This window comes from Mytilus galloprovincialis, chromosome 12 (assembly GCF_965363235.1).
Source record: "Mytilus galloprovincialis chromosome 12, xbMytGall1.hap1.1, whole genome shotgun sequence".
Taxonomy (NCBI): Eukaryota; Metazoa; Mollusca; class Bivalvia; order Mytilida; family Mytilidae; genus Mytilus; species Mytilus galloprovincialis.
Genome location: NC_134849.1, coordinates 61869703 through 61888495, shown reverse-complemented (window position 1 = coordinate 61888495; position 18793 = coordinate 61869703). Strand labels below are relative to the sequence as shown.

The following is an 18793-nucleotide window of genomic DNA, read 5'->3' as shown; positions in this document are numbered from 1 at the left end:
CGTATTTATATATATATCGTACAATCAAACGGACACCTCATTTTTACTGCCGCTTTCATTAAGACCAAATGTGACCATATGTCTATTCCAGGTCACCTTTTTGTTTGACATTCTACTTTTACAGAATAAAGTTTTTTACTGGCAGAACCAGTAGAAGATAGAATAAAATGCTCCGCTGGGCACAGCTTGATACGACCGCAGAGATCGAACCCTGAACAGTTGGGGCAAGTATGGACACAATATTCAAGCTTGATACAGATCTGAATTTGGATTGTGATTAAATATTTGACACAGCAGAGGTTTCTGACACAGAATGAATGTGGTCTAAGAACTTATTTTTTTTTACTTTACCTATTATGGTCCAATATCCAAAATCTAAATACATGGTTAGATTCAGCATATCAAAGAATCCCAAGAATTAAATTTTTGATGAAATAAAACAAAGTTTAATTTTGGACCCTTTTGACCTCAATGTGGACCAATTTGATAACGGGGCACAAAATTCAAAAATCTAAATTCATGTTTAGATTCAGCATATCAAAGAACGCCATATATTCAAATTTTTTTTTAAATCAAACAAAGTTTAATTTTGGACCCTAATTTTGACCAACTTGAAAACTGGGCCCATAATCAAAAATCGAAACACATGTTTAGATTCAGCATATCAAAGAACCACAAGAATTCAATTTATGAATACATCAAACTATAAGTCATGGCTAACAATTAGGGATGTCAATGAGTACTCGAGTACTCGAGTATCGCTCGGTAGTACCGAGTATCGAATACCAAAATGATACTCGACTAATCGGGAAATTATATATTAATCAAAATTAATCAAAATTAAAATACGTTTTGAATGTTTGCCTATAATTTTGTCTTTTAAAATTCCCCCGAACAACAGAGGTACAAATATAAGCTATAAACAAGAGGACATTTTCAAGGCTTACACTTTTAACTGATCGTGTCTTAGTCATTCCACCACCTCTGTACCATCAGAGCAAAATTTTTTATCGGCAGGACTGTTAGTTACGTTACAAGGTCGAAAAATCGGCTTGTCCCAGAAAAGGTTGAAAAGATATGTTTCTGACACAGAATGAATGTGGTCTAATGAACTTGAAAATTTTGTTTTGTTTTTGAGCAATTCACTATGCTGTTGCATATTTATCCTCTCAAAAATAAAATATTTGAAGACATTTTCTTTTTAATTTCTGAAATTTGAAATGAGAAAAAGTTGAACCCCCCTTTCCCTTATTCCAAAAATGATCTCAATTCAAATTTCTAATGGAGTTTGCAACAATAACTACTCATTTAAATACATCATAAAGCATTAAAACATAAAATGTCATACAGTCATGGTTGAAATTAAAATAAATTAATAGTAACTTCTAAAAAAATAAATGGGGAATGTGTCCAAAGGGACCCAGATGATGCCCCGCTAGCACATAACGTTATAAAGGGACATTACTCAAGAACTGTAAAAGTGAAGCTGCCACAAATTGAAGTTAAACTGAGTTTAGAGGTAATAAGCACTATATACAAACTTTATTAAATTTAGTTGAGACAAACTTAAGTAAAGAGAACAATGTTATAAATTTTTTGGAGCAGATATTTTTCGTCGTAAATTATTAAGATCGGGTTCAATCTGAAGTTGTGATAAGTGACAAAAAGGAAAAAAAATAAATCACTACACGAATAATTATACAATTATTAAAGCCTTGCTTGACATTGCGGACCAGATGCTCAAAGTGGTATTTAAAAAAAAAAAAAAAAAATGGAAATAAACTGTTTCTAAAAATGTCATTTTCATCATTTTTCTGCATAAACTGCATTTTGTCATGCTTTCTCCAAATCTCAAATAAAAAATATAAGTCACCGTGCTTGATTCCATGATAAACGCGATTTATCCTAAAAATTGCGTCCCCCCTTTGTAACCTCAACGTTATCTCTAAAGTACACGACGTCGCTGGCAGACAATTTCGACGTTATTGGCGACATTTTTCAGATGTATGAATATTGCTTGTAAAGTACTATCTATAAATTGGTTATATTGTTTCCGGAAATAAAATCATGTGAATAACAAATACCTCTCTTTGTGGTCTAAGTGAGAAACATTTCAAGAAAAGTTATAACGGACTGTTGATAATTTTAAGGCTTTTAAAATTAAAGACTCAGCAATTTAGAACTTGACATACAGGTACATTTACTGTACACACTCGTATATTATTTCATACCGTATGTTGACCTCTTGATTTGTTTTGTTTTGTTTGGTGGGCTGCTATTTCATTACAAATATTTCTTAAAATCGTTTTGTTCACGTTTTAATCACTGAGAAATCCGTTTTTGTTGATACGAATTAAAAGTTCACGTCGTTTGGACAGTAAATCAAATTTAACGCCCATTGCAATTCAAATTAGAAATTTACATTAGGACGTGAAACATTTAGAATGGGAATTAAACTAATTCGAATTTATAGTTAATGCGAATCGAATTCGAATTACGTGTGAACTTAGCATTATCCTGCAAACAGAAATTCTTTTTTGTACATAAATTGCAGCACATACATTAGGCCGTTACTTTTTTCGTTTGAATTGTTTCACATTGTCATTTCGTGACCTTTAATAGCTGACTATGCAGTATGGGCTTTGCTCATTGTTGAAGACCGTTCGGTGCCCTATAGTTGTTAATTTCTGTGTCATGTTTGTCTCTTGTTGAAAGTTGTATCATTGGCAATTATACTACATCTTCTGTTTTATGTGGTCAGAAAACAAAAGCAAACTCTTATAAAGGAGAATCTTCAATTTCCCAAAGAATGCTCTTGTCCAAACAATGAAACTATAACTTTGAAATTTTTGATTTGGCAAAACCGATTGGATTAGTTACAATTAAAATCCTTCTCTCATAGCGTAATTTTATTAGTAAATAACTATATGAATTTTTCACCATAGCGCGTACATAAAATATCGCACTTCAATTCCTCTGTCTGTCCTTCCGGTCCTTCGGGTTAATTACATTTTTCAAGTGAACAGTTCTTGCCAACTTTTCATAAAACTGATATCGTATGGATACGTTCGAAAATCCATGCATATCAAATATTCTTTAAAAGAGTTATGCCATTTGGAAACATTGATTATATTGGAAATTGCATTGTATTCGCTGTCATTCCGTCATTTCTCTAATATATTTACAAAAATATAAAGAACAAAATAAATATATATGATACGCCCGTCGTGTTATGAAAGAAACATTATATATGTTTTTAAAATAACACGGGGGTTGTACAGGTAGTCATGCTAAGTATATATTGACTCATTCATTATTCTTGCTCAATAGTAAGTTTGTATATCACAACATGTTTTATATGATCCCCAAATAGAAGCTCAATAAAAATTCAAGAACTCAAAAATGAATTAAAGAGTCATCACGAAAAAGTATACAGATCTTAAGAATAATCTAACTAAAAAGTATGTGAAGTTTTATGCAATAATTATAAATAGTTTCTGAGATACGGCGCGACATGTAAAAACCCCCACTTTTTGTCATAAACTCAATAACTCTAAAATCAAGTTTTGAATCATCCTCAAAAAGTATATACAGATCTTCAGATTAATATAACTGAGAAGCGTGTAAATTTTTAAGCAATAATCATAAATCGTTTTTGAGTTACAGCGCGAACTGTGAAAAAAAAAAATCTGTTTTAGTTACAAAGTCCTGTACCTCAAAAAGTTCACCAAAATTAAACAGATCGTTTGACCATCATGACTGAAAAAACAACCATGTTCAGTTTAATGAAATTTGGATAATATGCTGTTCCATGTTTACGACGGACATTTGTGTACCATAATACGTCCCGTAAAAAAACCACGGATGTATAAACATATTGTTGGCTATTGACTTTTGTTAGATAAAGTAAGTGCAACGTTGAGGAAATAAGAACTTTATTCTTTTATATTAGCGGTGTGTACCTACATTTTCGGTATTAGTTTTAAAACATCATTGGTTTCCTGTGCTGCAATAAAATGTCATGGATGATGAATGATAATAAAAATGATAATTGACATGCAGGATATTAGTAACACCAAAAGGGTCAGTCGTCTTGAGATTGCTCACTTTACATTATTTTATTGAAGATCTCAAAGAAACAGTAATTTGTTTTATTTCTTATGATGTTATAAGACTGTTATCCTGTTAGAATCAAATGCACTAATATTAATGGCGTAGAAGTTAGCCTGCGGGAGACACAGAAATTGGAGGATCGAAATTCCACAATAAGTTTCTTATTACAGAAAATTACACGCATTACGTCCTGCAAAAAGTGACATTTTGCAGGAATTCAAATGCTTAACGTCGTGCCAAGAGTTAACTCCCTTGAAACTGTATTGGATGCTCTTAAGTTGATTCAATTATTATTCTGGACAAAGAAAGATAACTCCAATTTTTAAAGATTTCATAAAGCATTGGTTTTAGGTGATTCAACAACCATTCTGGACAAAGAAAGATAACTCCAATTTATTGTCTTGAAACTACAAAAATGCTTGTTCATGGCCCCTTTTGGCCCTTTATTCCTAGACTGTTTGCCACATAACCCTTAAAATATATCCCAACCTTCTACTTATGGTATTAAACATTGTGGTACAATTTCTGAACAATTGAAATACAAAATGTACTTATACACAACTAATTGTCTTGACCCTAGATGAATGGTTGTTTTGGGCCACTTTTTTCTAAAGTTTATGGACCATAACCCGCAAAATGAATGCCAAACTTCCTTTTGTGGTTATATCATTGTGTTAAAATTTTATTGATTTCTATTTACTTATACTAAAGTTATTATCCCGAAACAATCCGTCTTCGGATGACGTCGACGTGATACCAATATACGACCGCAAAAATTTTTGCGGTCGTATAAAAATAAAATTCCTTTGTAACCATAAAAGCTCATTTAAATACATCATAAAGGTACTAAAATAGAAATGACATCATAGTCATGGCTAAAAATAAACAAAAATATCTATATCAGCAACAATTTATATTGGCAAATTTCCAATGGAGTTTATTATACTAAACGTATTGGCAAATTTCCAATGGAATTTATTAATACTTAAGTTATTGGCCACTTTTCTAATATACATAATTAAAAAACAGTGTAGCTGAGATATTCAAATGAGTTTGAATTACAACCCAAATAAATGTTCAACCATAAAAGCCCATTTAAATACATCATAAAAGTTTTTAAAAAAAATAAATACATCATAAGGCTATTAAAATAGAAAATGACATCATAGTCATGGCTAAAAATAAACAAAAAACCTTCATCAGCAACATTTTATATTGGCAAATTTCCAATGGAGTTTATTATACTAAAGTTATTGGCAAATTTCCAATGGAATTTATTAACAATAAAGTTATTGGCAAACTTCCAATATACATAATTTAAAAGCAGTGTAGGTGAGATATTCAAATGAGTTTGAATTACCAACCTTACACTGCTTTTAAATCATGTTTTGTACTTAAGCATTCCCTTTGTTGTATGGTACCTTGCACAAGTTATTATCTGGAAACTAGAAAAATGCTTAGTTTTTTGCCCCTCATTCCTAAACGTTTTGGGCAATTACCCCCAAACTCAATTCCAGCTTTCCCTTTGTGATATGGAACCTTGTAGTACAATTTCAGAAAGATACTTACAATAACACACAAGTTATTGTCTGGAAGTTACAAAAATGCTTATTTTTTACCCCTTTTTAGCCCCTAATTTCTTAACTGTTGGTACCATAACCCCTAACATCAATCCCAACCTTCCTTTTGTGGTAAAATTTCATAGAGATCCATTTACTTAAACTAAAGTTATTGTGCGAAAACCAATGTGTCTTCGGACAACACAATAACGTCATACCAATATATATATATATTGAGTTACTTTGTTATTGTCTTCATTTATTTTTGTTGTTGTTATACATGTTATATGTCCCAAACTGTAAAGTTTATATGGCAATAAAACTTTGAATTGAATTGAAAAAAATATACGACTGCAAAATTTTTTTGCGGTCGTATAATGACTTCTTGTTTCAGATCAAGGAATGCGTTTGCCGAAACATGGTCTCAGTCAACAGGCATAATTAAACTTTAATAAATAGTTAAGTCTGCAGTGATCGGGAAGTACGTGCGCCCTGTGCCTACAGCGCATATTGACAAGAAATGGCGCATACAGTGACAAATGTAAGTGCCCACGTGGCGCACGATATTTTTCACTTTGTTTCGAAACGTTTAGATATCGTCAAATGAATTTCCGATCGTGTTCCATGCCGCCATATGTGTGTACACAACTGTGTAATGTTCCTCCAATAATAGGAGCACCTATATATTTTTGGGACGTCTCGGGTGTTTCCCTATGATAATAGAACCATGCGATTTAACGTCTCGGGTGTTTTCCTATTGTAATAATAGAACCATGCGGTCTAACTGATAACCCGAAAAACGTAATTAACCATCATTTATGATATATATTTTTTTATAAACAACTTTAAATTTGTGAAATTTGGCTAGTACAGACGAGATTTAACTCTAATAATAATCTCATTTAGTTTAGCTTGCTATTATTCGATTGAAGAACCCCAAAGACTTTTTAGGAATATAGTTTTTGTCTCCATAAAAGACGCTTATATATACTGTCCTTGTCATTTTTTGGTCTTTGGCTCATTTTGACATTTTGTAAACATGACTTCAGCGATTTATTGTTTTGTTCTATGAATTAACGGTACTCTTTACTGTTATTCTTATCACCGTGATGAAGTTATAATAATACAAGAAGTGCAGGGGAAATACCTGAAAAGTCCTCTGATACGGAACGTCTGGAATAAGTATGGTATCGACCAAGACCCAAATTTAATGTAAAAAAAAAACCAACATGAACATTAACAAGGCAACAGTACCAGTTTAAACATTGTAAATAAAAGGTTAACTTAAATATTGTTGGGGTTGGAAGAAGTTATTGTATATTCATTGAAATTGAAATGACAAAATCACAGGAACAATATCCATGATTTTATTTATGTAAAAGTAAGTACCAACACCTCTTTGCCAAAATATACTGATACTTTTTTTTTTACAGAAGTCAATTCAAATGCCATTATGGCCCACTCATTAGACAACATGGCCCATTATTTTGTTAAAATGGCCCATTGAATTTATTTTTGAGGGGCCCTGGGCCCATACTGAAAAATATCTTCCAGATCACTGAGTCTGTATACACTCATACTTTGAAATAGTAATGGACATTGAACATTACAAGAAAAACACAATAAAGGCTCAGAAATCAACCACTTTAAAGTATATTTACCCAATACATGTATATAATTTTCAATTGATTTAACTTCCTCTGCCGAAATAGTTTTAGCCAAAATGTCATTCAGCGCATCTGTATACAGCCTTGTTGGTGTGTTATGGTGATCAAATCGTTTTAAAAGGTCGCTTAATATATTACATAATTCAATAAAACGTTTGTCTTCAAGTTTAAATATGCAAGAGTGTTGTAGTTCGTTTCTTGTTAGTCTTATGCGCTCAATATCATCTCCAATAGCTATGTCGGTATTCTGAATAGTTTGCCATGTCCCGCCCCATAAATTACTTGGAATGTGTTTATTTAGTTTCCTGTGCTCATTGTACAAGTGAGTTACATCACAATCGCTTCTTGGACGTAGATTTGGTTTGTCTGGTTTTAATAGGTCATATGAAGCATCAGCTAAAATATTCAGTACGATCATTCCCATCTTTGTAAAATTGATTTCCTCTTTGGTGAACTGAAAATAAGTAAAAAGTAAGCAATTGCGATGTAAAGTATGAAAAACGTATTATACAATAACATTTAACATAAGTTTTGGTTGAATCAATTGTCAGTTAACTTGGCCAAGTACTCGACGAAGTTCCTGCAAGAAAAGAAATAGAAGTAAAATCGATGAGCTGGTACCTAGCATCTAAACATAATTCTTCCTCAATTATTTTTTTGCGCAACCTAAATCTGGGATTGCTGTTCAAAATTAATATAAAAAACATCTGTCCTCATGCCATAGACAGATCTAAATCACATGTCGTGTTAAATCATTCTTTTTTATTAATGATTATGAACCGAAGTGACCTTAAAATATTTATGGTAAATAAATACCTTTCATTAATGTGAAACCAAATTGTTTTGATTTCTATTATATTGGGGTCAATGAAATATACAACACAACCTTCGATAAAATATATTATAGAGTCAAATATTTATTGTTATAACAAACATTATGTTAATAAATCTTTGTTGTTGACCAATGCGCTTTATGTTTATTTTCCTAAAAATCAATGGAAATGTAATTGCTATTTATACTAGTTGTGACATCAAGAAAAACATCTTAATTTGTATATATATATATTGTTTCAACAAAATGATCTATATTACATTTATTTATTGCTTTAACTATAATTAATTTATGATACTAGTTATAATTTGGAAATTTTAACCAGAAACAGGGCCATATAGAACTGTATCCTTTGAAACATACTGATTGAATTTGATGAATAAGTTGGGTTTTTTTTTCTTTCTACACTGCGAAATTCACAAATATAGTGGGTTTATTGACTTGATGACAGTTTACAGTGAAGCTGTTTGTGTTTCGTTCCTGAAAAAAAGTATAACAGAGTACCGAACTCGAAGGTAAATTAAAATAGAGGCTCTGAAGAGCCTGTGTCGCTCACCTTGGTCTACAAATGTATATGCATATCATACAAAGGACACTGTCCAATAGAGTTTATGACAAAAATCTATATTGTTTTGCTCTAGTATTACTGATCTTTAAGTCTGTTTGGTTTCTCTATATATTCTTTAGTTTTTGCTCAAAACACAAAAGATGGTAAACAAGCTTATTTACTAAATCGGCAAAATTTGACTTTTTAATATGTAATAGATCATGCCTTGCTGATAATTTTTGTTATTTAAAGTAAAATTGAGAATGGAAATGGGGAATGTGTTAAAGAGACAATAACCTGACCACAGAGCACACAACAGCCAAAGGCCACCAATGGGTCTTCAATGTAGCGAGAAACTCCCGCACCCGGAGGCGTCCTTCAGCTTGCCCCTAAATTATTTAAAGTGTTTATTTCTCTATTATAATTCAATTCTTATAAGACATAAAGAAAAATAAATGTTTCTCTCTAAATATCAAAGTTTTCATGATAATATTCAAAAGATTACAAAACTTAACAAATAAAATAAAAGATTTACTATAAAGGGAAATAACTCTGTATGAGGTCAATTGAAAATTACTTTTTTGTAGATATTACTGTGCTAAACAATTGTGTTGTTATAGTTTATCTCTATTATAAAAGGCAAGAACATAAAAGAAAACTGCCTTAAAATGATCAATTCAGGGGCAGCAACCCAACATTGCAGAGCAAATAGATCTTTACATGAAAAAGTTTCAGAGATTTTAGCCAAAAACTGCAGTTTATCCTATGTTGTATTTTAAGCCATGGCGGAAATATTGGTTGATGGGCGGAGTCATCGGATACTTGTTTTAAACAAGATACTATAAAGACGATGTAGGCCAAGTTTGGTTTAATTTGGCAACCTACATGTAGTTTCAGAGGAGAAGATTTTTGTAAAAGTTAACGGACAACAAACGCAAAGTGCTGAGAAAATCTCAATATCAATTGATCCTTTAGGGCAAGGTAAGACTAAAAAGGACAAGTCCATGAAAATTGACCGATTTAGACGTTTGACTTTTTCAAACAACTGAACGAAAAAAAAGTCTACAATATTCAGTTTCATTCATTTTCATTTTTGAGAAATGAATTTGGCTTACAAAAATACATTATGGTGTTTCATACCCCTGAAAAACTGGCTGTACTTGTTGCCTCTTGATTGACATTTGAAAACACTCTATCACCAGCTTGGACATGGACACGTATCTGCAAAAAAAATATGTCATTCATCATCAATAGAAAATAATTAGAAAAATTCATGAAAAGTTCAAAGAGAAAACTTGGCAATGTGGGTAGCACCTATCATTTCATTACACTCTATTTTGATGAACATAGGACTGGTTAAATAAATCAACACGACTAGCCATACAGTCTAAATTCTTGGGCTCATTTATACCTTTGTTATACCAAAGAAAAAAGAAAAGCATCACTTTAAAAATTAACTTACTTTGGTGGATGTTTCAGTTCCTTTTATTTGACCGGAGCTCTCTGGGTTAAGATTCAAACTTGGAATATTTTCAGAACTCTGTGACAACTAAAATTAATGACAAAATAAATGTTATCACTATTGGATGTACATTCACACTACCATTTAAATAAGACATATATATTCTTAAAACTATACATCATTATATAGACCCTCATTAACACATTAACGTTTATATAATTTCAATTATAGCATAAATATAGCATCTTGCACTTCTAAAGTTCCATCAAATGTAAGCTATTACCGACAGTAACGTGAAGAATTGCCTTTTTCTTAGAAAATGTCTTAATTTAACTTTGAACTTTGAAGATGTTGAATTTAGAATAATAGAAGATAATTTTCAAACTATATACTGTGTAGTTTTTTTTATTTCTGAAATATTCATCTTATAGGATGTCACTATCAGTAAAAATATATTTTTACTACTGTTATCTTGAAAGAAAAATAATGAACTGTCAGCTTTTCCTTACTTTTAACGACCTTCTATTAGTCATGTTAGTATTCAGTATAAGTCATGATACACATGTCACAGAGTTGTTAAGTTACAACAGGAGATTTGAAAATGATCACTGGGGTTGAGGCCTCGATAACTGGAGATTTTTATCAATGTTTTAAGTGTTTATTTGATTATAAACCTATATCTCCCTTTTTTCTTTACTATTACTGTTTTCTCTAACTTGTGTATTCTTTTATTCAGATATAATAGATTTAAAGTTCAATTTTTCCTTTGTCGTGTTGAGAATTGCTTAAAACTCCTTTTAAATTACTAAACACAAAAATGAGTTTTCATGCATCTATTAATAAAACAGATACATGTATAAAAAATTTAAATAAGTAAATAATAAAACATAACAATATAATGTATGTGTAAATTTCACGGTCTTGTCACCTCCTTGTTTTCCTTTCATTTCTCTGCTGTCTTTCTTTTTGTTTATGTTTGTTCTTTTGCCTTTTATTGCAGTATGCCATCAACAATGATCAGGTGTATATTTTACCTAACAAAACATTTCATGGCCGCTTCTTTGTCACAAAATCGATATAAGAGCTTAACATCTATGATAATAAAAGATGGATGACATTTTAACAAATTGGAAGCTTTGGGTTTTTAACGGTAGGGAATGAAGAGCTGGAAAATCGGCAGATTTTTTACTCTTGCTGGGAGAATCGCATGTCTAGATCTGATATTATTTGAAATTTGATACTTCAAAATCATATTTAAAAAATAGGAGATTATTAATGGTAGATGATATAAAAAGGAAATGTGGTATGATTGTCAATTAAACGAGAGTTCTACCAACTAAAGAAAACAAATCAGGATGTAAACTAAACAGGTTACCATACGACCACCTGCTGCAATAGGCAAAATCCATATCGTAAAGCAATGTGAAGGTTCTAAGGAGGAACACAATTTGAAATTAGTCAAAGGAGAAAACCAACAGTCTGGTTAAGATAAATCGAAAAGTTGTATGCCATTTTTAAGTTTCTTAAACTTCTTGCATGTAAAAAATATAACTACTTTCCCGTTTGCTCCCGTGGAAAAGATTCTTTAAAAATATTCAATTACAGAGGTGACAATTAGCACGCTATGGCAAAACATACATTTTTTTTTCAGTCAGAATTCTAGTTCGTCAAAATTATCTCGCCATAACTTAACCGGAACAGTTGCCATTGAAGATTCATTATCTTGCATATTAACTATGGTGTTACCTGTTACATGTAAGATATATCACTGAAAAAAGTATCCACTTGGTAGTATTTTTCAATATCATGTCATCTTTATACTTTTTTGGAAATACTTTTACTAAAAGAAATACTTTCATAGTATTTTAGTCAATTGTATATAAGGGTTCCGTTTGCGCTTTTAAATCATTTACAACACGTTTACAGAATTCAATTTACAGAATTCAAACGATGTTTATAAAATTTCGATAGTTGACAGCATTATAATCCAGATTTTAAGATGCGTTGTCGACAAAACTCTGAAAATTATAGTTGCCTAATTTGGCTACGGAAACATTTCCTAAAGTATAGTATTTATGTGTTTTCCTTCTTGAATTGGGAATCTAATCGGCTCTTTCTATATAGTTGAATGTTCTCTGATGCTGGATCATGACCTAGAGGGTATGGTTTGGGACTATTTATACAACTAATATGTACTGATAGGAATGCAATTTCAAAGACAATGTCATTGATCTATCACAAGTTGTTTCAATCAAATTAATTTCAACAGAAAACTTGACATTTACAATTGCTTACAAAATCAAAGTCTCTGGTTTGTGATCTTGGGGACAAGAACTCAAAATAATTGTCAAACTGCTCTGAACTGATAGTAACTTCAAAATATCATTAATCCAAAACACGTAGTTATTATCAAACAAACTTAAGCAGAACACTTAACAATTCATTCCAACACCAACAACGATGATGCAAGAAAAGCAATACATATGTCTCGCCTGCCGTGACTTTAATCTCACATGAGAACAAAAAGAACGTTGGGCAGATGGAAGTACAGATAGAGATAAACAAGTACAACATTTAAGATATAATAAAAATTATTTTTTCTATAACTAGTATATACATTTTTAACTTACACAAGGCGTTATTATTTCTAGATCCGACCATTCATTGTTAAACTCGTGTGTAGTTGTACATGCCTCACAATAAAATACTTTACCCTGCTCTGCACTAAAATCAATCAATCCGGTAACAGAGTCTGGGTTTTTGAGGTCACATTTCCACTTTTTCTCAAATTTTACATTTGACATCTTGAATCTTCTACTTATTATCTTGTCTATTTCCTCTGTCACAAAGGATGCAATGTGTTTGTACATGCCGGTTTTAATTTCCTTTCTGAATTCTAAAACCTGAATTTGAATCAAATTTGGACATGTCCTTAAAAGTAGTTTTCTTAACTTTATTGTCTCCTCTAATTCAAATACAGCAATACCTCTGAAAAGAGCAATTTGACTCTTCTCCAGTCCAGGGGTATCTACTACTGCAAATTTATACTTCCTGCTCAATGAAGCAATCAAATGATTAATAAGATGTGGTGGTAGAAACCTAAACTTAAAACATAACCAGGTGGATTTCTTACAGGTATTCTTGGTCACATTGAACATCTCATATATGTCATTTTCTGGTTTTGATTTGACCATGCACGGTACATAGTAGCAAGGTTTTTCATTAGCATTGTCTCTGGTTGCTGGTATGATAATATCAAATTTCTCCATAATATTCAGGATAGCATCTTTATGTTGCTCATGTTTATACAAAACATTTCTTTTATCTTTAAAGATATCGTCCAAAACCTCAGTATGTAATATTCCTCTCACATTTAAATCCTCCAATTTTTCCTTCATTTTATGTCTGCTTACATCAAATTGAAATTTCTCTGCTGTTACTATGCATTTAAAAGCGTCCGACAGCCACTGTGTATCTAAAATAATGAAATCAGGAAGATCCCCAAAATAAACTATAGCTCTTAATTCATGGTGAAATTTCAAAAACAACACAAGTTCCTCATCATTCATTGGCATTGGTGTTTCAAGAGAGATTTTCATCAGTTCCGGAAAAGTTATAATTGGAATTTGTAACTCTATCTTCTTCTCTTGGAGACATTTTTCCAGTTGTGTAAATTTCAATGGATAGGCTTTATTCCATGATTTCATTCCTCTTGCTAAGGTTAAGATGTCCTGTTTTATTTTCTGGAATTCACTATCATCATCCTTTGTATTTGAAATGAAGTATTCAGATCGTATATGTCCACAGGCGTCATCTGAAACACCTTTCACGTAGCTTTTAATCTGTTTCTTACATTCAATTCCTATCTGTAATAAAAAAAAATCTTACTAAGTCTGTTGTTAAAGAAACTGAAAAAAAAACATGTTAATCTTAAAAATTTCTACTATAAGGTGTACTGATATAAATATATTAGAAAAGAAAGGAAACAGCCAGCACTCTTGGCTATCTTCCTGTATATTTGAAATTATTGTATTACGGGAATACTAAATACATTGCTTAACTGGTAGAGTTTTCAAAATATATATCCGTCAATGCCCACAAATGGACTAGATTATGACACTTCCAAAAATGGAGGCCTAAACAAACGGTGTAAATGATCATGTTGCAAAAAGCAAACACTCAAAACAATACATTGTGTTTCGCATGCCCTACTTTTATGACATATATGTTGTTTTCCGCTCCAATAATTCTCAATGCAACAGTAATTTATTGGAAAAACAACATTACATGAACTGCTTGATAATTGAATCAGGTATTGGTAATGCATTTGGAAACTCAACATATATCCCATGGCCCTTACCAAGAAGGAAATCCTGGATAATCATAGGTATACTCTGCCTACATTATATAAGTATCATTACACACAACGCTATACTGTTGGGTCTTTCAGGTCCTTCACAAAACCTCTTTCTGAATTATTATCATTAATATTACCAACATTCAAAGCTGGGCAATAAAGTAATGCAAAGGCGGCCTGATTCAATTTCAAAGATCTTTTAGACTACACACAATCAAAGACTATTTGATACTGCATGTATTAACATTTCTACCGTTTTCACAAGTATTTCCCCAATTAAAATTTAAAAGAGACATTGAAAGAATTGGTCCCGCTTTATTTCATTAAAAAAAGTGCCAATGTATATGCAAGTATCTTACAGAAGGATACATGGTGTACCTTGAAAACAATCAGTCTGATAAAAACGAACAAATCGCGGAAACTGATATCAATATGGTCGATTTCTCGATTGACAACATCGTTGTTACGATTGGAGGACATGATTTGCCTTTTTTGGATATCCAAAGTATGGAGAATATCTTCTAAAATATAGATAGATCTTAGTATTATACAATTAAAGAACACATTATATACATAGACATAAATATAGATTGATTCGTATGAATTGTTTATGCCTACTCACATCGTAACGTTTTTTTGGTTATTATGTGTGTTTACTTTCTCGCAGAATACCTGTGTAGTTGGAATTCACTTATTCTTTACTTATTTGAAGGATTCATTTGTCAAACTTTTATGTGTGACCATGCTAATGGAAATAAATATAAAAGTAAGTATATATGATGATATTGGAAACGAACCAATACATTGTATTTTTCAGCGATTAATTTTTGGGAACCTCGTGGTATATTATTTATACACGGAAAGTCGATTTGTCAACATAACAGATAACACTTACAGGTATAATAGAAGCATTGCATTTTCCCAGCAATATGTTGGCTTTTTGTGTCCCAAAGACAGATGAAGGTAGGTCGCTTAGCAGTACTTTGAGTGGATGTAAGGGTACAAAATATGTTTTTTTTATTTATCTATGAATAACTGCAGTGAGTATATTTATAATATACATTTTGAGACTCATTGAAATAATTTCTAGAGAATTATTAGAAAAGACTTCCAAAATTTTATGAATATGGTATAACATGACGGTTGGCAAAGATAATATAAACAAGCTCCGTTGGAAGTTGGTCATACTACTATTTGACTACCTATCTCATTGCCGTAGAGATAAAAGGAACAAATACAGTGAAGTCTACCTCATATCTTGATTTACATCTAGAAATTGACAAAGAGGGTCTGTTGAAAACAAATCTTTGAGACAAAAAATTTATTTTAGCTTCAAAATTGTGAACTTTCAATTACTATATATGTTACAACATTCCGGCAGCGCCTACAGACGGAGTATACATCTTTTAATTGATACGATATTCCTGGTCTTGTACTTCCTACCATGATTTTCATGATAGAGAGTTCCTGCTTACACGGAAGTTATTACACCAAGATTCAAAATACAGTCATTTAAATTATTGGGAATCAAATGCTACTTTTCAACAGAGTCATATCCTTTTGGCAAAGGTATTAAAACGTTAATACCTTTGCCAAGAGGATATGACTCTTGAAAAGTAGCATTTGTTTCCCAATAATTTAAATACACTTTCAACAAGGTTGCCTCTCCCCTTTCAGAAATATTGATTTCTTGTTTTTTTGCAAATATATAGTTAGCTACATCTTATTTATGGATATTTTGATATTGTTTGCATGTTTGCCTGTGATTTCACATACCGTTTCTCCCTTTGAAATTTTGACTTTGTCTTTATGTGAACCAACAAGAATTACTGGTGGATCACACTTATTTGTTTCCTCTTTCTCTGTACTTTCGTCCATTGTAGGAGTAACACTTGCAGGTTTATTTTGCTGATCATCAAGTCTACAGTAGCAATGTATTGAATTCATCCACAACTGAAACATTTCTACAAAAAAAAAATCGTAGCATGTATAAATTCCAAGAGATGTTCATTTTAGTCATTAGCACCCGTTGCTCACATTATCACATTATCACATGATACTACAGGAATTTAATAAGCATCGAATAGTTTTGTGTCTAATAGGGAAATACCTAAAATAGAATAGCATTTTCACATGAAGCCTGATACCAACTACAGAAATGTCCTGACTTGTAAGTTTCTGCAATAAAAACTCACTATACATAAACATTATACCTAAAGGAACATTCATAATTACATAATAATGCAAAATATATCAATTAATTATTTTTGAAAAGTAGGAACACACTGACATCAATGTAGACAGTGTTGTGTGTCTAGGTATCAACTACTTTTATTTTGCGAAATATGTGTATATCAAATTATGTGTTTGATTTAAATGTATATAAAAATACAAAAACTAAGAAAAATCCCAAATTTACAAAATTGACAGCCTGGTAATTTTCACACAAAAAAATCAAAATATGATAATTCTTTCTGATTTAGACACCTACCTATTGTTTTTTTTAAGTTAATTTAATCCGATTGGTCCACTTCGTCTGTGTTGAAAGTATAAATACAAAATTTGCTGTGGAATTGTGATTTTTTTCACAATATTAGCCTAAAATTAGGTAAAAAATTATGAAAAATGGGAAAATCATGAAAATAGGGTATTTTGAAATGGCCATAGTAAAAAAATGCAGCTCAATATGATCTTTTTCTTCACTAACTATTTGTTTACAGTCATAAAATCAGGTTAAGAAAAAACAAGTTAATTCAAGCAATTTTTGGCTCCTCAGAGGTGTACATCCTTAATTTGAAAATAATTTCAGCAAAGCGTTTTCGTGTTAATGGACGGACACTGTTTTGGCAGCGCCCGATTTTTTCATCGAATTGAATCTGGTGAATAAAAATGTATCGAACATCATACAGTACATTTTAAGTCTTGCTCCTATATATGTCCCAATGAGACAAGAAGACAGACAAGTCGGACATCCGCCGGACTGTAATTACCCCTGCAGTGATGTACCTGTGTAATACCTTGTTGGAAGGTCGTAAATTAATCTGTAGCTGTGATTGATAAATTTGTAATCTTACCTGTACATTTTATAGATTAATGAACGATAGCATCATGTAACATATTTCACCGTTTTAATGAATGAAATTACGGATAAAAAATATTTCAGTTTTTACTTATTAGCTAAAATATGAACATTGAAATTGTTTATTTCAGCTTAGTTAGATATTTCATCATGCTAGATATAAGTCATGTACAAAACAATTGTTATTCACTGAAAACTTTGGAAATTAATCAGTTTTAAACTATAAACTAATTTTTCTTCCGATTTCATATTCCCCGTAAGAGCCTCTGCGTTTATTTTCTCAAGTCAATCACTGGAATTTGACCTAGATCAGCGGAACCATTTTATGAAAGAATTTACGGCTGAATAAACAGAAAAGGATAATTATTTTTTGTGAATGCATAAAAAATTTCTAAAAAAGAATCATTTTAAATACACATCCAAATTGTTCAATCCTACTAACTGAATCATTTTTCAAAATCGGGGAAATAAATAAGTTGTAAAAAAAATTAATTCCCACATCTCCATACCCGTAAGAGCCTTATCATTTTAGTTTTTCATCAATCAATACACTTATTTGACCCTGGCAATCGGACCCATTGATATAACTAGTGTTTACCGTTAAGTATTTTACCGCCAATATTAGCTCGTGCTGTCGGCAGGATTTTGTAAATTGTTGTCAGCTAGAAAACATCTTTTATAAAATGAATGAGGTCAAGTTCATTTTATGAATTAATAATTATTACTGATTAATTTAATTTAATTATATAATTACGAATTTGTTTGCATCGTGTCAAAAAATTTACGTTTCCGACAATCAAACATTAGATTGTAATGCATGATTAAATTTTGATTTGCACCTGATAAGCCGTAATTCACGGACTTGTTATAGAATACTTATAATATGAAATGTTATTTAATGACAAGAAATAATATTGATTGTATGTTGTCATGTTTATATATGAGTTGTATAAAATTAATAAAATAATTTAAAACTGACAAACGTTATTTAAAATAAAATATTTATCAAATAAACGGCGTTTGTGGAGATTCACAAAATATATTTGTATTTTGAATATGCTTTTTGCATTCATATATTTTGTCAAAAACTTATTGGTGAAAGAGTTTATATGACAATAAATATTTGAATCGAATCAATTGGGTGTGTTCATTAGTCATCCATTTAAAAAAGAATTTA

General features: G+C 31.3%; 2 protein-coding genes across 2 annotated transcripts in view; both read right to left on the bottom strand.

The window, feature by feature from the left end:
• Positions 1–18793, bottom strand: part of LOC143054482 (uncharacterized) — a 225374-nt gene that overhangs the window by 142557 nt on the left and 64024 nt on the right. The window lies entirely within an intron of this gene.
• Positions 1–18793, bottom strand: part of LOC143055146 (uncharacterized) — a 70075-nt gene that overhangs the window by 1229 nt on the left and 50053 nt on the right. The window contains exons 6-10 of the mRNA XM_076228288.1: positions 16314–16501; positions 12811–14046; positions 10181–10267; positions 9859–9939; positions 7334–7793 (exon numbers count right to left, since the gene is read on the bottom strand). Of these exons, the coding sequence (XP_076084403.1) occupies positions 7334–7793; positions 9859–9939; positions 10181–10267; positions 12811–14046; positions 16314–16501 (2052 nt within the window). The remainder of the gene's footprint in view (positions 1–7333; positions 7794–9858; positions 9940–10180; positions 10268–12810; positions 14047–16313; positions 16502–18793) is intronic.